Here is a 20,796-nt window from a genome sequence, read left to right as displayed (position 1 = left end):
TCTACTAATCAGCCACTAGAGTCTTTGCTAAGGGCCTTGATTAGTAGAATCAGGTGTGTAATTGCTTGGCTGGAGCGAAAGCCTGCACCCACCCCGGCCCTTTCTGGATGAGATTGAGGAACCCTGATGTGGTCCATGGACTAGAGCAGTGGTGCCCAGCCCTGCTCCTGGAGATCTACCATCCTGCAGGTTTTCATTTCAACCCTAATTTGACACCTGATTCCACTAATTAGCAGCTCGATGTAGAAGCAGCTTTAGCTGTTGAATGAGGTGTGGCTTTGTTATGTTTGGAGGGGAAACCTACAGCACAGTCAGATCTCCCAAGGACAGGGTTGGTTAGCATTGGACAACAGGAAATACCCACAAGTTCTTTTTTGGCTGCAGAGCACCCTCTGAATTCGATGTTTTGTGAAAAGTGTGCATTCACCTCTGTTAAGGTAAATCGCAATCTGATATGTAATCTGCATCTACAACTACCTACTGGCACCTACTCTGATTTGCTGGAATTTTAGTCAGGTCTTGATATGGTGGACTTTGTGACTGCTGTTATAGCCCTTTTACCTTTTGGCAGTTTTATTAATCATAAAAAATCCATTGTTGAATAAATAACATAAATTTATTACATAAGAAACACAAAACAAATGTACATTCATAAGTTCTTTGTCTTGGCCTAGGGCTTTAAAAAGCATTTCACACATTTAATTTGTTCAATAAAAACTTGTATATGTAACAATCGGATAGGAATAAAACATGTATAATCTCTGGTAAAGATGCTCTCGACAGTGCAGAGCCTCGAGCAGATTGAGAGGCTAGAAGCTCAAAATCATTGGTACAGATCTGTCTAAAATACAACAAAACAACACTCAAACAATTACACCAGTGAACAATTAGCAAAATAAATCTATTTGTATATATTTCTTTCATTTGGATAGGTAATATATATTTATTTACTTAATATCAGAATACCCGTTCACTCTCCACAGGTTTAGGGATAAGATGCAGGCCACGCATTTCTGCGTCAGAAATAAACTACGTCAGAAAGAAAGTTCTGGAACTGTGTGGAGAGCAGTTTGCTTTGCATTTTGGTTGCAGACGTGTGGATTATCTTGCATGAGTTTTTTTTTTTTTAATCTTTGAGGGAGGATTGTAACAGTCGGGCCTAGAGCTGGCTCCCGTCGGGTGGTGGTGGTGGTGGTGGAGGAAAGTGCTCTTCCCTGGAAGGGGCGTCCGCCAGGAGGAAGGAGTCCGTGGAGCGTGTGCTGATGCGGAGGGGAGCCAGGCGACGGAGGTTGCTAGGCGACCAGGGCAGCCGCACCTGGGCCCTCTGGGAGGGGGCCACCACGTTCTCCGTCTGCGCTGCGGCCTGCCAGGGGGGGGCCTCCCACGGGGGGGTCTCACCCGGGCCGACAAGGTCGGCGTCTGGCATGAAGGCGGGGTTCTCAATTCCCCCTGGGAAGGCGAGAGGAGGACAGTTTTATCCAACTGAGAAAAAAATTTTACTTCAAATTTCTTTAAATTGTTAACAAACAGTACTTATAGTAACTGGCTTAGGAGCTTAATAAACAGCTTTTTTTCATTGTCACCTCAAAGGTATTTTACCCAATCCTAAACTAAACATGTTAATCATGCTGTCTTTTGTGGGTTTAAAAAAAAATAAAAAATCATTGCTGTCACTTATTTCCCAGAATTCATTGCTACTGTTAAATTCCTTAATTCAGCACAAACCGTCTTTGCAAATTATATTTGCGGAAACTTAAAGTGCTGGCTATCGTCGCTTCGGTATTGTGTGTGAAATGAATATAAAACAAAATCAAAATGTGAAATAGTACAACCGGTAGAAACAGTATAAAACCATCATGTATAACCATCTGTACCATCAGTATAAACCTGTATTACGTTTATTAAGCTTTTGTGTTCTCTTTTTCTGGGGAGTCATTTTTTAAACGATTCTAAAATATTTCTTTAGTTTGTTTATTTATTTATGTATTTCGTTTCACCTCCAGCCGTGTATGTTACAGTCATGGGCGTTCCCCTGGCTGATGCTGGGTAATTCGCTGGGTTGTCCAGATGGGCACCGTCTGTGTCCGAGAACTCAAAATCTGGAGACAAACGGGTCAATACCTACAGCGTCACCCATACTAGTCTGGCAACAGAAGGCCTTAGTATCAGAGGAGATCATTATGAGGCAAATGTAGAGCTTGTCCTTATAACTACTACCTAAAAGCACACGGAACTCTAAAGGCAGAGTACATTAAACAATGTATAATCTTCCAGTAATTAAAAACACACAATCAAAATGTTTGTGACTACGCATGAGAAATGAACGTACCTTCGTCTATGAAGGGATGTCCTTTACTTTTATTGATTGATTTTCCATTTGGCATCTAGAAAAAGCAGAGAACAAGTCGATAGAACATGCATTGCCAAAATAAAAGCTCTGTTGTGTGAATTCAGATGATCCAACAGCTTTTATTTAGCTTTAGATTCTGTTTACTGAAAACATCCCTCAGTGTGGTAATAGATGTTTTCAGTAAACGACTGCATTTGCTGAGGCAGTGCAGTGCAGGTTTGGGGTTATTTTTCGGTGAAATGCAGCATAGGACAATGGATGCAATGCAGTGTGGAGGATACATTCCGGTGCAGTACAGTATATGATCATGGATACAATGCAGTGTAGGGGATACATTCTGATGCAGTGTAGTATAGGACAATGGATGCAATGCAGTGTGGAGGATACATTCCGGTGCAGTACAGTATATGATCATGGATACAATGCAGTGTAGGGGATACATTCTGATGCAGTGTAGTATAGGACAATGGATGCAATGCAGTGTGGAGGATACATTCCGGTGCAGTACAGTATATGATCATGGATACAATGCAGTGTAGGGGATACATTCTGATGCAGTGTAGTATAGGACAATGGATGCAATGCAGTGTAGGGGATACATTCTGATGCAGTGCAGTATAGGACAATGGATGCGGTGCATTGTAGGGTAGGGGATGTTTCCCAGTGAAATTCAGTATAGGTAAATGGATGCAGTGCAGTGTACTGTACTATAACGTTTGATGTGTGCTCAGGATATTTTGGTAATGGATGCCTGACCTTTTGTGTTTGATCCCTCTTGGGGGGCTTGATCATCTTATTGTGGGTGACGCCCATTTTGGCAGATTTGAAGGACTCCAGTCGGCTCCTCATAGTCCTCTGGAAGATCTCCTGGACCTCGTTCTCATCCTTGTTGACACTGATGTGGCTCCTGCTGTACCTGTGCCTATGCTGAAGGTGAGCAGGTGAGCAGGTTAGTTGGTGAGCAGGAATGGGGGGTGGGTCAGAGGCCTGTCAGTCATTTTACTCATACGCAAAAAAAGGCAAAGTAGTCTGTCAATTATAGGCATGTTTTTTTTATCATGTCGTTGGCTATGTGCGCCAGTTCAGCAGACGTAGGCAGGCCTGTGCTGCCGGTACCTGTTTGCGGGCCTTGTAGAGGTGCTGCTGCAGCAGGCGGTGCGTGTTGATATCCTCCGGCACCCTCCCGCTCTGCCCCCGCATGTCCATCTCGTGCACGTCCAGGCACACGGACGGTACGCTGTCCCGCCTGCGAACGCACCGTCGCAGAAGGTCACCAACCAACACGTCACCAGCTTTCTTTCACTTGACAGTTACACTTAACGCTGTTCTCTCTCCGACCACCATTTTTCAAATCGAAATGAAATTTAGGACGGCCGTACAAACCATTTTACTGCACCTCAGAAACCGGTCTTTATCATTCATATGAATCTGCAGTTTAAACCTGGCGTTGCAAACTGAAACGAAAAACGACGAAAGAGAAAGACGGGTCCTTACAGAACGGAAGACGCCAGCGTCTGATCCGAATCTGAGTCCGAGATGTGACACGTTCCCTCGGGCATGTCCGACATATTGGCGCCGAAGATCTTCTTGAAGTCCACGTTGGTGTCGCTGTCTGACTGGCGCACAAAGGCCAGGGATCCCCTACGCTCGGCCTTCATGAAGAGACAAGGAACTGGGTCATTATTTCTATTCATATTCCCAGGTCCGGGAATACAAACGCGAATGTCTGTGCCTGAGTGGCTGAGTGACTGAGTGATGAAGTTACACCATTGGTCAGCCGAGTTATGAAGTTACACCATTGGTCGGCCGGTCTGGCCATATACTAGGTTCTGACCTGGTCTTGTCTGTTCTACACCCGCTTTTTAAGCCTGTCTTCATGAACTTTTCAGTAGATTGCGAGTGTGTGAGTCTCGACAAAGTCTATTCTCTTTGTAGCAGGACCTGGTGTCTGTTTTTTTTTTTTTTTAGCAGCACACAGACAGGCTGAGGTAATATTCCTGTGACAGCCTCACACAGTGTTCGAATTACGGCAGGGATTGGGGGAGGGGGGGGGGTCTGTAATTATATATTGTAATATCGTAAATATTACAATATATTTCCCATCGGTGACACCAACCCTAGTGAAGCCACTGATGGGAAATATATTGTAATATTTACGATTACAGGTAAGAAGGATGTATAAATGTTTCGCCCCCCCCCCCCCCCCCCCGACTTGTTGTTTTTACCTCTTTTGGAGGGGGTCCAAGTCTTAATTAGGGGGGTCAGACCCCACCAATCCCCGCGAACACTGGCCTCACACCCACGCCCATGTCTTGCCACCTCTCGTTTTCAGAGCGGGCGATGAGCTGTAAACGTGCGGTCTGAGCCGCGCAAAGCGGTTGTCGCCGTTCCCCTCACCTCGTTGACGTAGCTGACGGCGTCTTTCAGGTTCAGCTGGTGGAACACGCTGAAGAGGTAATCCCGCGACTTGCGAATCTTCGGCTTCATCAGGAACGAACACAGCCACCTCTCCTCAAACTGGTTCCACCTATTTCGCGGTAGAGTTACAGTACACGATAAACACTACAGCGTTACAACAACAAACAAACAAAAAAAAAAACTTCAAATCACTGCAAAAAGGGTGATTTTTCAAAACAGGTGAAGCAAGGATAGCTACAAAAACTTACCATTCAACCAATATATACAGGAAATTATGTTACCGTTAACTTTTCACATAAATATGAGAGTCTTATGAGCAATATGAGTATTTTTCCTATCGTCCCTTCCAAAAGAAAGAATTCTTGCAAAGAATTCCAAAAATGTGCGCTTCGGCCAATCAAGTTGAAACATTTAAGCTTTTTCCAACCTCAGTATCCATCCCTTGAAAGAATGGCAATTCTCACCAGCATGCTGCTCTGAAAGGTTGCAATGCCAACCACGGGCGCATGCACAAAACTGGCCTTTTTGATACGATATAAAAGCAGAAAATCACAAGGAATTCCAGAATGACGGGACAATTCCTGGAATTCCTTAAAAAATAAAAGCGCAGCGCTCACTCACTTGTCTCTCATGTAGTTGTGTCCGATTTGTCCTGAAATATCCTCGATCGCGATGAGGATGTGATCAAAAGCCTGAACGAAAGAAACAAACAGCAGCACAAAAAAAAAAAGAAAAAGAAAATGTATTTATTAAAAAATGTGAATTTGAATTAAGACAAACAATGTTAAGAGGGGCGGTTAAGAGAAAAGTGGATTTAATGTCGCCGGTACCCTGTTCTGAAGCTTCACGATCAGGTAGGGCTCTTTCACAGCGGCCCGCTTCACCTTCAACCACTTGACCAAAGGTTTCATGGTCACGCCCTACGGAGAAGAAGAAGGTGCGTTAAAAATCGCTCGCGTCCCTCAGTCATGCAGGGGTATTCGGCTCGACATGGGGGGAGGAGTGTAGCACAGTGGGCAAGGAACTGGGCTTGTAACCGAGAGGTCACAGGTTCGATTCCCGGGTAAGGACACTGTTGTTGTACCCTTGAGCAAAGGTACTTAACCTGCATTGCTCCAGTATACATCCAGCTGTATAAAATGGATGCAATGTGTAAGTCTCTCTGGATAAGAGCGTCTGCTAGATGCCGGCAATGTAATGTAACCTGAACTGCTTTCAGCCAGAACGTCCTCGCAGAACAGCTGCAGTTGGAGTGTGTTTTTCTAAATCGACCAGCCCTCAAAGATACCGCTCGAAAAATGAACAGCCGTTACCTGGAGAATGACGGTGAAGTACACCACTATTAGAGTTGTGCAGACCATGAGGTTCTTCTCCTTGAACTTGTTCTCATCCAGCAGCGCAACCAGGCCGTACGCCACCGCCCCCCGCAGGCCACCGTAGCTCATGACCACCTGGTCGATGACCTCCAAAGGAACGAGTCGGTACCGGTTCAGAACCCAGGTGAGGGCGAAGGTGCCTGTGATGCAAAGACGATTCTCTTTGTATTTTTGCATTGGATGTTCAGATTGTCCATCCAGCTCACCCCCAAATCGAACGGGTCAAGGTGCAAATGGACTAGCCCACTGCAGACATTGATCCAGGAATGGGTTAACATGACACTATACGGTGCTGGTAGATGCTGTTATAGCTATACTGTATGCATAGTTATAGTTTGCATGCGTTCTGTTTTCTCTACTGCTGCTTGGATCAGTCTCCGTGTGACGGAAACCTCTCCCTGTGCTACACGACGCCCCCCGCTATTCTGCCATCGCGGTATTTGCTGTGCCAACTCCGTGCCTGTTCATTACAGCGGGCAGCGGCGAAGGTCTGCCCACAAAACACACAGCGTTCGTGGGGGAACTGAAAGCACAATAGGCATCTTCGACTTTCTCTGCACGATGTCTGCACCAGACAAATAAATACACATTCATGAAATGCCTCTATAGCTAAAATAACAAGGTAGCTAATGAGCAAATTTGAATAACAAGTTTAAAGCACATGGAGTGATTTCATGCAAAGTTTTGTGCCGTACAGCTATATGGCTTCCTATGATTTAGCTAGCTTGCTAGAAAGTAAGCTGTACTGATACATTCCTCAAGTTTTTATCAGACCTGGGTCAAATACGTATTTGCTTTGGATTCAAATACTTTTCTGCGCTCTCTTGATCTTGCCTGGTGCAACTGAGTCTGCCGATATGACCAGAAGGCAGGGTTTTCACTTTTTGAGAGTAATTTCATTGGTTCCAATACACCAGACAAGATCAGTAGAGCGTAGAAAAAGTGTTTGAATCCAAAACAAACACGTATTTGACCCAGGTCTGGTCTGCACGCGAGCCATACTGAAGGCTGAGGAGCAGGACTGAAGTGCGGAGCAGGAGGTGACCCTACCTATGAACCTGTACACGAAGATGAAAAGCAGGGTCAGGAGGATGAAGGCGGTGTTCCAGACCCATATGTTCGGATCTATGGCGGAGATCCCGAGGAAGACGAAGATGATGGTCTCCGACCCGTTGGCCAGCAGCTTCATGGTGTACCTGACCGTGGTCACCGATCTCTCGTCCATGTTGGCACTGACGTACTTCTGACAGCAGATGCCGCAGAAGGTGATCCTAAAACGCAGGCAATCGGATTTTTCATCTTTCATTAGTCGGTCTGATTTTGCAAAATTAAAATGCGTGTCTGAAACAATTTCAACAATTACGTCCACCGTGAAGGAATCATGCTATAAATACCAAATAAAAATCTAGGCCTGCCATCGAAAGCACTGATATCAAAATCATTCCAAGTTATGAGAAATAATATTGCCTATTTTAGCTCACACAGATTACACAAGCTGTATTCCAAAGCATTTTAGATTAGTGCAGCTACTAAAAATAATGACGTTGGCTTAAAGTTTGGGCGGCACTCACGACAGGATGGAAGACAAAGACAGCATCTCGGCAGTGAGGTAGGCGAGATAGGAGAACACGAAGATGAACCCGGGTTCGATGATTTGCACGTTCTTCGTGAAGCGGGTCAGGAGGGAGAGCAGAATGGCGAAGATCACCCCAACGAGGGCCCCGCCGAAGGCGACCACAAAGAACGACACTGACGGAGGAAAAACAAACAGGAAGTGAATGGAACGACACCATTAAAAGAAGCGTTATTTAACCTGACATGTAAAGGATGGGGGCAACCCTTGCATTTACTAGGGAGGCCTTTGAACTGACACACTCATTAATCCTGTTAGTTGGCTATTCCATTTCACTGACGGACACGGTCAGGCCATTGTCATTGTGAATGAGTTCTATTGTAGGCCTTAAGAACCAAGTTACACTGAATTTACAAAGGTGAACCACAATGCCTCGTTGATGTCATAATGTTTGCGTTGTGAGTTACTTTGGCCCAGTGAATCAAACGAAGAGCAGGCGTACTGCGTCACTCAGCGCTGGTCCCTTACCTATGCCTTTGATTATTTCCGCGGCATTAATCCGCTCCCCTCCTAAACTTACAAAAGCGTCAAAGACATTGTACAGCACCTGAAAGGAATTGGCAAAAAAAAGACACATAACCAAAAATACACACAACCAAGGGTGTGTAGATCAGGGTTGTATTAAATTATTTCAGACAGCTCTATGCCCTTGTACTCTTATTGAAGTGTAACAACTGATTTAAAGAACTTGGTACACGTGTATAAATGAAATTTCACTGCCGGGTATTCTTTGTGTTTATGAATCATGATGAATTTCTGAGCAGCATAAACAGTTAAACTTGAAGTACAGAAAGAAGTTTATAATGAAGATTAAAATGAAGAGAACAGTACTGATAGATCTGCACAATCTCATGAAATGTTAACTGGATATGTATGGTTTGTAGGGACATGTGACCAACCACTGTCACGCCATCATTCAGCAGGGATTCCCCGAAAACCAGGATGAAGAGGACTTCATTCACGTGAACTTCTTCGAAAACAGCAATCACTGCCACGGGATCCACTGCAGCAATCAGACTCCCGAAGAGCAGGTACTGCAGCAGGCCAATGTCCAGATCTCCTGCAAGAGGAGCAGAAGGGTCAGGAGCTCTGAAGGAGAACACAAAGAACTCTGAACACTCGTGAACTTTGACCTCTGAAGGAGAGTGCAAAGAACATGGACTCTCCTCTGCGTAGCCCTCTGATAGATTATTTAGCTTCCCGAACCCTGAGATATTCAGGAAAGTAGTTTTTTTTTACAATCACCACTGGACACTCTTGAGTCCTGGTTGTGTCAACCAAACCCCTTTTATTTGTGACAACTGATAACCGGGAGTATCTGATGCACCACTGGGAGGAACTAATAATAATCAAATATTGTGTCCTACCATAGCTGACATCCAAGACTCATAGCTACAACAACAGGGCCCGGAAATGTGCCTGAGGTGGGCCCATTGCCTTGGAGGACTCTAACTGGATGGCAGTGAACAAAATGCAATACACCGCCACATTTAGCTCAGAAATGAAACCCTTTTAAACTTCTCAGTCTGGAATCCTAAAAGCAAAAATTGTGAAAAAGTGGAGAAAAAGTGGCCGAACCCCGGCAGCCTTACCCATGGCTCCAGCCATGTGCACGCCCCAAAGCGATAGGCCGAGGGCGGCAGCGTTCCAGCAGGTGCCGATGATGGCGAACGTCAGGATGGCGCCCATGTTGCCGAAGAACAGCTTGTTGGGCATGAAGTAGCCGGCGTCGAGGATGATCTGGGGCAGCAGGTAGAAGAAGAAGACCGTGGGGCTCAGGGCGAAGGTCTGGGCGTGGTCCGCCGCCCAGATTATCCCGCCGAGGACGAAGCCGATGAGGATGAGGAGGCCGCTCTCGGGGATGACGCTGGTCAGCTTGTGGTTCAGCTCGAACACTGGGGACGGAGGAGAGAAAAGGGCGTGAGTGGGGAGGAGAGGGTGGCAGTGTAGCATAGCGGGTAAGGAACTGGGCTTGTAACGGAAAGGTCATGGGTTCAATTCCTGGGTAGGACACTGCCATTGTACCCTTGAGCAAGGTACTTAACCTGCACTGCTTCAGTATATATCCAGCTGTACAAAATGGATGCAATGTAAATGGCATGTAAAAGTTGTGTAAGTTGCCCTGGACAACATATGCCTGTAATGTAATGTTAAGCTATTGCATTACATAACTAGATGATCACTCGTGGTTGCCGTTCAGGTTATGTGGTTCACACAACAGCAGCCAACCAGCCAGTCAACACTTCTTTAGTTCACATAAAAATATGCATTGACCCATTCACTGAAGATCACTGCTTTCTTATGGGAGAGATCTGCGGCGAGCACACACAATCGACACATGGTTTGTTCAGGAAGCATCCGCCACAAAAGACTCTTTCAATGTCTGCTTTCAAAATCTTCCATTCACTGGACGTTGTTCGGGTTGTCCACTTGTCATTGCACAGTTCACTCGTTTCAATCTTTTTTCTTTTCTTCTTCTGTTACGTTATTTCAGTTATATTCACGAGTCACATCCCTCCGCTGCGCCTTTGAGGCATTGAGAAGCGTGTTCTGAGTCCCTCGGTAGAGATTCTATTGAACACTGAGAATCATATGCCATAGGTTCTCCTGAAAGAGTGTTTGGCCCGAGAAGCTATTTGTCCATGACAAGCTTATATTGCAGACTGGGCAGATTTTCAGGCACACCAAATTATGTGTATCGTTGCTAAATCAGTGTTGAAAGATGTTTTGCATTTGCCTTGGACTTCACTGAAATGAAATGTTGCCGAAGCATTGCAATTTCTTGACAAAATAAACCCAAGCCTGTTTGTCTTTTATTATAAAGCACACCATATCTTTCACTCTATGAATATTGTGCATGATGCCGAACGTTCAACAGTCACAAGATGTATTTTCTATGCAGTAACAGCACCACTTTTAATGGCAGCTATCGTGTTCGTGACACTAGATCTTTGGCCTGGCCATCGAATGAGAGCCTACATTCGTGTAACAAGGTCCTATCTCCGTAGTTACTCTCCACTGTGGTGTCACCTGTTTGTGTTATCACTATGAGGGGAGGTTACCACACTCCAGAACAGATTCCAGGCACTTACGCAGGTGTCCCGCACCGACACAGGACAACCGCCCAACATCAACAGGCGGGCTGTTGACATGGTAAGCAGCCTGATTGCTGCCTGCATCTCTGGGCACTGTAGTCCTTCCCATAAAGCAGCTGGGACTATAAATCATCGTGACGCATGCTAAGGTGACCTACCTACCTATTGCCAATGGCAGGTGATGTTGGGGAGAGGACAAGGGGGGGGGGGTATTTCTTGTGAAATTTCTGGCCAGGGATGGGCAGGGACTGTTGAATTTCATTTCAATGCCATTAATACTCAATATTAAGGAAAGGAACTTCATTTGTACTGCATGGTACAACAACCTACATTTTGGTAAGTTATCGGAAAAACCACTACTGTATATGCGGGACAAAGCGCTGCCCCACGTATACAAACGGGATGAGCCATTTTTGCCTGAAATACAAGATGAACTGGTCAGAGAGAGTCCTTCTACAAATAGCAATAGCAGCAGCAATAATTCCTCTGGCCCTACCTGTGGATATCAGGTATTAAAAATAAATAGTAACTCAAAATCCAAGCTACCAGAAATTAGCAGTGGACTTGGGGCAGTTCTCAAGTCAAGAAGTTTCACTGGCACAGTGATATAGATGGATAAGTATTCTTCCTCAGCTGCGAATTGTACTGTATGAATTTATGAAGCAGCTCCACCTGTGACCAAAAAGATCTATCTTGTGTATGCATTAAATTTTTGGGGGGTTTTTGTCCAGTTGTTTGTTTATATGCACAATTTATGTGGACTATTAGAAAGCCAACCTCACTGATTCTCTTCTGGCTGAATGGAAGCAAATCCCTGCAGCAACGCTCCAACGTCTAACATAAAGTCTTCCCAGAAGAGTGGAGATTGTTATAGCAGCAAAGGGTGGACCAACTCCATATTAATGCCCATAATTTTGCATGAATTGTTGGATGTCACGTGTGCACATACCTTTGGCCATGTAGCACATAATTAGTTCCCAGTTAGTTACTCAATCACCACACAAATTTGAATTTGAGAACAGCAAAAGTATTAGTGTGAGTTTATGTAATCTGTTACTGCTATGATGCAATCCCTTCGCCTGTTTGATGTCAGAGATGACGTCCTCTTACAGCGCAGGCGAAGTTCGGTCAAGCGTGAAAAACTGAGAGGCTCAGCACAGCCGAAAATTCACGTGATGAACTAAAGACTGCAGACTGCAGGATCTGAGTCTGAAACACCGGTTTAACAAATAGTCAGAAACTCATAAGACAGTCAAAACCCAGGAAACACCAACAGAGCTTGCATCATTTTTGGCTCATTACAAAATTATGGTGCATTTAAAGAGCTAAGAGAGAATGTTGGTTGCTGGTTTTAAACTTATGAAACGACGGTGGCGCTATTGTTGAAAAAAAAAAAAAAACATGTTAATGATCTACTCTTTAGAGTCCAACGCGCAACGCGACTTGATCATTTACTTTTCCATGCGAAAAGAGACACCGCGTTCAGTATTTTACGACCCACCCCATAGCTGGTAAGGAATGCACCGGTCAGTATAGTCAAGATGTGCTACACTGAAACAAGTATTCATGCTCCTATTCGTAAAACGTCCTCATATTTCTCATTTTATGACAAATGGCATAACCTCACTTTTTTTATTTTGTGGCATCGTTAGTGTCCACAACAATGTGGAAAAAATGTCAGTAGGTAATCAGTCAGCCACAAAATAAACAAATAAGTGAGTGACAAGGCTGTGGCCTGGGGCGCCATGTACGGGGTGGGGTCAAGGCGATTCCATGGGGCGCTGACTGACAGGGGCCATCACAAAACGATGCTTGTGACTGTGCAGAGATGGAGCGGCCCAACTTTTCAGGGGCCCCAAAACTTTTGGGCCGCTCTTCTTCCAGCCTCTCACAGTTACTCTAAAATAACTGTCAATCATCAACACTGCAGGGAGGAGTTCGGTTGGTGTGATGTCAGTGGCTTCTTTCCAGGGTAGAACTCAACTGATATGGATATAAATACCCTCAAATGAAAGCTGACAGTCTGCACTTTCATGTTAAATTCATTGTCTTATTTCAAATCTAATATACAGGAGTGCAGTGCCAAAAACAACAAAAAATTGTGTCACTGTCCCAATACTTCTGCATTTAACTATCCCTGCAATGCGTCTGCCACAGTTGGCACTGGCACATACAGGATTCTATCACACGTTTTGTGTGTCGGGTTCTTTAGCAGAACACATTTTCCCATGATGCTCTCTGTTGATCAATTAAACAATTACATTTCCTGAACATATTTTGTTCTGTAGTGATCCTGGTTTGCACAGATACAGTATGCTAGGGTACTGTAAGGCCGGCTAACAGAGATTTAAGATAATGTTTTATGTCTGTTGCAGAGAAATCACGGGCAACCAATGGAGAACAGTACATTTTGAAAAAAAAAAGAAAAACTGCGCTTGGCACAGGGCCATTTTTAAAAGCAAAAATTGTTATGACAGGCTAAGAGAGCATATTGGCTCCTTTATCAAATATCTTTTGATAATTGTATATAATATTATTTAAAATATTTTTTTCTGTCCTTAATTTATAATATATATAGTAATATTGTATTATAATCGCATCTCACAATCATACGGACACCTGTTGATAACACCTGACTGTGGCATCCCCAAAGAACTGTTCCACCTCGTGTGGACTTGTGGCATCTGACTGCTCAACTCAACCAGCAGCTGCCTGCATTCCCCCGCATTTCGTCTGAATTTCATTTGTATTTCATCTGCATTTTTGCCCGCATTTCGCCTGCATTTTGACCTGCATTTCGCTTGCATTTCATCTGCATTTCATCTGCATTTTTGCCCGCATTTCGCCTGCATTTCGCCTGCCGCGTTACATACCCATTTTGCAAATCCAAGACACAAATATCCACATGGCGACGATGTAGGGAGCTGTCACGTGGTGCCACTTGAAGGTCACGATCTGGATCCCCGAATGACCGGACCCGTTTCCCCCCTCCGGTCCGCTGTGAACGGACGGCAGTTCCCCGTCTGGGGCAGACTTCCCCGCGGCCGCGCCCTCTGCCGCCGACGCAGACGCGCAGCAGAGCAGCGCCGCGGAGACGAGCCAGAGCCCGCCACCGACCCCGCGGCCGGGCGCAGCCGCTAACGGCGAGAGCCGCCGCGAAAACGGGCCGCGCATTGCTCCTCGGCGTCGCTCGAACCCTCGGCGTCGCCTCGCCGCAGTCGCGCCGCTCTCTTGTCGGGGAAGGGGGGGTGGGGTTGGTGTGGGGGGGGGAGGCACGCTCGAAACGACGCAGTTCTCGGTCGTTCGAATGAAAAGCGCGGAGGCGATCGGCGGACAAGCGCGGGTAGCGGGGGCGCCGGTGACAGCCGTGGGCGTCTCTGCGCTCGAATGCGCTAGCAGTTCCTCTCCGGCGTACGGCGCAGCTGGAGCGTTTGCGATCAGTCGTGCAGAGAGACCAGAAGGACACAGGAACCAGCTTAACCTCCCCCTCCATCTCCCCCTTAACCTCCCTCCCTCCCCCCCCTCCCCCCCAGTAACTTGTGGGAGGGCCCAACTCCTGACAGAAAAGTTAGGATTTTACTCAAAGATGACTTTTATGACCCATTATTTTCCTACGCGCAAAAAGAGCAATGTTCTGTAGCCACCGATGAGACAGTTCAGGAGTTCCCAAGAATTGCGACATTGTGGCCAGTATTACTGATGGCACACTACCTGAGAAATTACACTGACTTCCGTCTTGTAACAGGACAAGCCGATCCGTTTTATTATTCAGAAAAATGAATTATGGATTACAAATGTGTTGTATCTTGGTAGCTTATACTGAGAGGAAAGCACTACATGAAATTTGTTGTTGTCAGTAGTACCTGCTACCTCTCACCTGGTGTTCTCAGAAATAAGGGTACAGTGGAGACACATCCTTGTTCTTTAAGGAACAAATTTCCCACATGAACCCTGCAAGCACTATAATATTCCATTTGGGCACTAACAAGCACCTTTTTACAAGCAAAAAGGGTACAAATGAATTGCGTATTGCTGGCCAGGGGTACAACTTTATGTACTGTATCTATAAGGTACCACCTCAGTGACAATCATTTGAACTTTTATAGGCACTTCATCATACCTTTCACTGTGAGAGTGTAAGTGGTTTAATTATTCTGCCTTGTTCAAATCAAATCAAAAACCCTCGTTTATTCAGGTGAAGACCTGGCATCATTAGGATGAAAATTGAAATGGCTAGGCTAGGCTACATCTGTATAAAACCTGAACTGTGTTGGGGTTAACCCAGTCTGGCTAACCCGGACTCCGCCCCTCTAAGCGCCTAGATTCTGGCTTTAGCTCACGAACGCCCTGGCACACCCGTCTGCCAGCGTCGGAGGAGTCGGCAGGCTGCCCCTTCCAGCTCGACCACTGCGGTAAGGGCACCGGAGGGTTAGACGGGCTCGTGGTGTCCTGCCGACAGTTGGCATCACCTCCCGGGATTGCCAGTTACAGGACTGGCACTGGAAATCTAGAAGTTGTCTGCATGTTAAATTGTCTTTGTGTTACCATACTCTATTATTAGTTAATGCAGTATGCCATAGCGTAGTAAAGTCCTTCACTAAAATGTCATTATCAAACAGCAGGTAAGTATTGAAAACCCGTGCTCCCTACAATTCAAAACAGTCCCCGCTCTACTCCTTTCTGTTGTACTTAATAGTGAAAGTATAATTAACTTCGAATGTAGCGCAGAAGTCAAGCGAGATAAATATTATTTGACTTAATTAACAGGGCTGTGCTTTTGCGCACGTTCCCTTGTAGTTTCGACTGAATGTCCAGCGAGCGTACTTAATCATTGACACGTTTCTTTCACAAGCTCGGTTAAATCTTTCTTGTGCAGAGGTCAAAGCTCATCTCCTGTCATCGGAAGTGTTTTGTTTATTTTGGGACGTATGTGTCCTCCTCCCGCTGTTAAAATTGCACCCGTGGTCAGAATCCCATGTTTAATTTAGTTAGCGTGTAGACAATAGGAGACTTTAAGTATTTAAGCATTAAGGAGTATGTTGCAAAAGGTTTTAACACAGTTGTCTTCTCTTCTGCATTATTCTCACAGATCGATGGATTCGGGCTGCCGCTGCCAGTTAGACGGAGAAAATGCGCCCTGTCGCCCTTTGTCTTTCTCGTTGCCTTTCTAATTCTTGTCGCCGCATTAAAAAATCAATTAAATAAACTCCGCCGGTTCCTTCAGGTAGCGCAGCCGCCTTTGAAGGACGCCGCGTTGAGTAAATATTCGTCCGAGACAATCGCGCGGCGCGAGGCTCTCGCTCTGCCCGAGGCTCTCGCTCTGCCCGTTGGAGTGCCGGCGGTTTTAAGTGGCACAGTTCCAGACCGCGTTAGAAATCGCACAATGGCCCGAGTGATCCGGAACCGCGCGGAAAACAGAGAGTCTTCTCTTCGTTAGCGTCGTTCCTGAAACGTCTGTACACCTTTATGAGACACAGGTGTTTGACAAGGCACTGTGACTGACAAGAAAAACCAAATGCAGTCGGGTTTTCACCTGAATGCCGAGATGGCCTTTCACCAACTTTTCACCACAAAAATGTTCACTTGGAGGTCTTTCCGAAATCTGACACTAGTTTATAGCATTGATGCAATAGAAAAACAGCCTGCCAGTTTTGTATGCTAATCTAGTTTTGATTACTGAAGTCATTGCATCTGCTAAATTGAATTGTGCTTAAACGGTTGAACATAAGTGATGTTAAGACTTGTGTTAAAGCCAAATATTTGTGCTGCATTTCATGACAGTGCATTACATTACATTTATTTGGCAGACGCTTTTATCCAAAGCGACGTACAATAAATGCATGTCGAAGGTCACTGGAACAACTACAGAACACAGGTCTGATAATGTACAATACTCATTATGTAACAGTTATACATAGCCATGAACATCATGTCCAGTCCACACAGTAAGCATATGGCTAGGTAAGAGAGTTACGCTAAGTGAAAACCCAGAATGAGGCATGGTGAGGTGCTATATCAAAATAATGATGCAAGTGCAATATAAGTGCTGACTAAAGTTTAACATAAAGGTCCTAGAGGATCAAGATAGAAGGATATTCTAGTGAAATCCCATTATTAATATTTTTTTTTAATTTAATTTCCCAAAAAAAGTTTTTCCAAGTTAGAATGAAGATAAAAAAGATGTTTTAAAAAGCACATAATGCAACACTGAAACAGGTGAATTTGGAGTGTTATTCGGGAAATTAAATCTGGCGAAAGTGAAAGTTGGCAGCTACAGTTTAAAAACATTTAACAGTCACACAATACACACATATTTTAATTTGCTCACGTCAGTCGTAATTTCAAGGACACCTTTGGGTTTTAAACGAACATTTTCTGTCGTCTGGGACTTCGTGTGAAGGAAGCATGGTGCGTCAGTACAAAGTGTCTGCAGTCTTACAAACGGCCCGAATTTAAAATCCGGGCATTTTAAGGCGGATGCGGAGCAGCAGCCCGTGCTGGAGCGTTAAACATTACTGCTGCCTCCAGCTTTAGCGCGTGAACCATTTGCGCTTTTATCGTTCCGTTATGGAGTCACTGACACCTCAGGAGTGAAAAGGGCTGAAGGTGACCCAGAGGGGCCCCGCGTTAACGGACCCGACTGCCACTTCTGAGGTTTAACGGTTTGATGGGCAAACGACAGCCGCCGACACTCGGTGTCAAATAAGTGAGGTATTTGGCGAAGTGTGCGACAGGGCCAGGTTTAGAGAATGATTGAGTGCGTGTTTGTTTACATTTTCAATAAAATTTAGAAGACCTACTCCGTTTATTGTTACATAATATCGATTTTCCACCCATTCAGTCATAACGGTAGACAAGTAGCAGATCCTACATTAACATTTTCTTTCCAAATAATTCACTCCCCCCTCCAGTAGTTTCATCACATCAAAGTGGTGAAGAACGTGTTTTGCGTTTTCCTCAAATGAACTCACTTAGCCTACCTTATTTAACATTTTGCCACTATATTTTTTCCTCACTTGACAGCACGTGGGACACAGTGAAAGCCAGAAAAAGAAAGAAACATTGCCCCTGGTATCTGATTCAGCTCCCATCTTAAAAAGCCTGCAGCCATTTTTAATTTACAATAGAGCTGAGTCATGAAACCCATGTTAAGTTCTGTTGGAAAATTAATGTGGCACATGTGTAAATTTGTTCAAGGTAAAGTCCACTCACTCTGTCACTATAATTTATTTTCCCACCGATAAAGTTAATTTATGAAATAGTCTGCCATTAATTTGGGTGGAGTCCGTGGCCCTGGGACCTTTCAAGAACAAACTAAACACAGTGTCAACGTCAGCGAAAGTGTGACGTCGTCACAACCTGCTACAGGCAAAGTTTTATCGAATACAAACCTTAATGTCTGGTTACGTACCACTTATATGTTGATTTTGATCTTTTTATCGTGTCTCTTCGGATCATGCCTCGCCTCCACCTTAAGACTTAGACGTAGCTTCAGTGATTTAGCCTTAGAACTTTGGCATGCACTTATTATACGTCGCTTTGGATAAACGCATCTGCTAAATGAACGAATGGCACATTATGGCCAATTATGGTTTATATGAAATGGACTGGACACCTTAAATTATTGAAACCTTGCCTCGTCAGTTACAGTAAACCCATCAGCCCAGTTTTCTCCCCATTGTCCTCTATATAAGGTTCAACCAATTAAATTAATGGGAAAGCAAAGAGAGAGGGTGGGTTGATGAAAGAGCACATTGTATGCTTTAAAAAAAAAAACCCTTTTATTTTTTTTTTTGGGCCGAGTCACTTTTGTTTGTGACGTCACGACTGCGGTGATCAGCCAAAGGCTAATCCGTGTTTACACTGCATGCATGCAAATGCTGGCGCAGTGTACACAAGGATTTATGATCGATTCAATAATTAATCAAGTGCGTCTTAATGCCATTGATCATCATTGGGTTGTGTGTACAACATGCTTTCATTGCTCCCTTAAACCTTTAAGCTGTATGATCAGGAACATGCGACTGGAATGTTCTTAACCGAACATTCTAATGTTGATGTAAGGATCACAACTGGTCATTGAAAGCAATGGAGTTCTAGAATAGCGACTCGGAATTTTGAACAAAAACATTCCAAAAGCCTATTCTTCAAAGGGTTTAAGTAGTGAAAAGAAAATGAACACCTGTGGAAGTGACTGTCCTGTCTAAGAGGAGATGTGGCTCACCACCTCCATTTGTAGCTCTTTTCTAAATGCAAAAAATATGTACATATTTTGTCATGCAATCACTTTCTCCAGTTTTGGTCCAAGGTTCATTCTGGTCTGTTTGGGAAGTCACCTGTCACAGACTGGCCCTTGATCCAGCACTGGCCAGTCTCAATGAGATTTTGTGTACATCAGTATATCCAGCAGGATACTATACTAGTTTGAAAATGGTTTCTTGTGTAGTTTGTAGTGTACACAACAACAGGGCACAGTTGCACCCTCTCTGAATGAAAGGTCAAGTCTCAGTTAAAGATGTGTGAGACACTTCACCAAAAACTATTTCTCTATGAAAAAGGAATTGCATTTGTTCAAACTGTGCAATGTCTTTCTTGAGATACATTCCAAAGTTTTTAGGACTGTTGTTTGAGCTTATTGCAGTTCTGAAATGCGTCATTAAACCTGAGCAATATCCTGACACAAGCTCCTTTCAAACGATAAAAGTAATCAACATTAGTACTATGTGTCCTGCTTTTATCAGCATTCTGTTCACTGGTATGCGCAAAATGGAACTTAAAATGGACACAAAAAAATGGGAAAATACAGCGGTGAAAATTGCTTTAGTCAAACTAGCAATCTGAGAGTGAGCTGGACTGCTGACTGAAAAAGCCATTGTGGTGTTCATCACCATAATGCCTCAAATTTTATGATTATATTTGAATGATACAAATAATGATATAAAAAACCTAAATGATAAAAATGTCCATGTGAGCTCTCATCTACCTCGAATTGCTTTAAAACATAAACACACATTCTCCAGAAAATAATTACGGATGAATTCCTCAAATGCAAACGCAAGCCCCTGAACAAACAGGGCCCAGCGATACGATCACTATTTTCAGTGGAGCAGAGACGGTCGCTCACCCAGTTTGCAGAGCCAACAGACGAAGACCCAGAGGGCCACGAGGTAGGGCACCTCGACGTGGTGCCACTTCCAGATGACGATGGGCAGGGTGGTGATGACGGCTCCGTGCGCACCGCCGGCAGTGGCGTTCGCGTGGGGGTCGACGGCGCCGTGCGCGCCGGCCTCCCCGGGCGCGTCGGTCGCGTTCTCCTGCGCGGTCGCGTCGACCGCCAGTCCCGCGCCCCAAGCTCGGCCTGCCAGCAGCACGACCAGCAGGGCGAGCGCGGCGCTCCGCGGAAGCCCCATCGCCGGACCCGGAGCTGCTCGCTTCCTCGCGGAATGAAAACGCAGAGCGACAACAACGATAGCGGCGCTAGCCGCTTTGCTTTCTTTGCCTTTTGTCAGGCGCAGTAATGCTCTGGCCCCGCGCCCTCGCTGCTCCTGCCTCTCTGTAGCTGCCTTTGTTGACACCTGTGGGGTAGACACCTGTGGGTCAGAATGCCTGCTGTGCTCTGCCAGTCCTCGTTCCCATGAAGACCTTTTCAGGAAGAGGGAGGCTCAGCCCAGCTCATTCCAGGAGGTAAAGGGATGCACCGGCTTGCCACTCCCACCCCAATAGAAACCGGCCAGTCCCTCGCAGTGGCTGTGTAAACACAAGGCCCCCTAGGAACCTGTGGGCCCGTCTTCACAAGAAGGCCAATGTCCTCTCACAGCTACATTTGCGCTGGCTTCCTGGATGCCAGGAGAAGTTAGTTTGTGTCATACTGAGCCAGCAGGGACAAAGGGGGCAAAACCAGATTACAACCCAGTGTCTCTGCTC

The 20,796-nt window shown here is 45.2% G+C and overlaps 1 protein-coding gene and 1 long non-coding RNA gene across 4 annotated transcripts; one reads left to right on the top strand and one right to left on the bottom strand.

Moving 5' to 3' along the window:
- Window positions 1–597: 597 nt before the first annotated feature.
- Window positions 598–20,525, bottom strand: slc9a3.1 (solute carrier family 9 member A3, tandem duplicate 1). Of its 3 annotated transcripts, none has more exons than XM_035429695.1 (16): window positions 19,997–20,525; window positions 9,370–9,672; window positions 8,677–8,837; window positions 8,246–8,324; window positions 7,716–7,893; window positions 7,195–7,415; window positions 6,082–6,284; window positions 5,599–5,688; window positions 5,390–5,460; window positions 4,748–4,877; window positions 3,845–4,002; window positions 3,467–3,596; window positions 3,107–3,277; window positions 2,330–2,384; window positions 1,998–2,099; window positions 598–1,449 (listed from the first exon to the last, which is right to left on the bottom strand). In XM_035429695.1, the coding sequence occupies exons 1-16, from the start codon at window positions 20,280–20,282 to the stop codon at window positions 1,160–1,162; spliced, it is 2,628 nt and encodes an 875-aa protein (XP_035285586.1). In that variant the 5' UTR covers window positions 20,283–20,525; the 3' UTR covers window positions 598–1,159. The 3 variants fall into 3 exon arrangements, with proteins under 3 accessions (XP_035285586.1, XP_035285585.1, XP_035285587.1); XM_035429694.1 differs by lacking the exon at window positions 19,997–20,525 and adding an exon at window positions 13,746–14,061; XM_035429696.1 differs by lacking the exons at window positions 1,998–2,099; window positions 19,997–20,525 and adding an exon at window positions 13,746–14,061.
- LOC118233768 lies at window positions 15,219–16,074 on the top strand. The gene is made up of 2 exons (XR_004766563.1): window positions 15,219–15,284; window positions 15,962–16,074. It is a non-coding gene; the product is annotated as an uncharacterized LOC118233768 (long non-coding RNA).
- Window positions 20,526–20,796: the final 271 nt, after the last annotated feature.

The sequence above is a fragment of the Anguilla anguilla genome, chromosome 8 (genome assembly GCF_013347855.1).
Source record: "Anguilla anguilla isolate fAngAng1 chromosome 8, fAngAng1.pri, whole genome shotgun sequence".
Lineage (NCBI taxonomy): Eukaryota > Metazoa > Chordata > Actinopteri > Anguilliformes > Anguillidae > Anguilla > Anguilla anguilla.
Note: the sequence above shows the minus strand (reverse complement) of the source record. Positions and strands in the feature narration are given on the sequence as shown.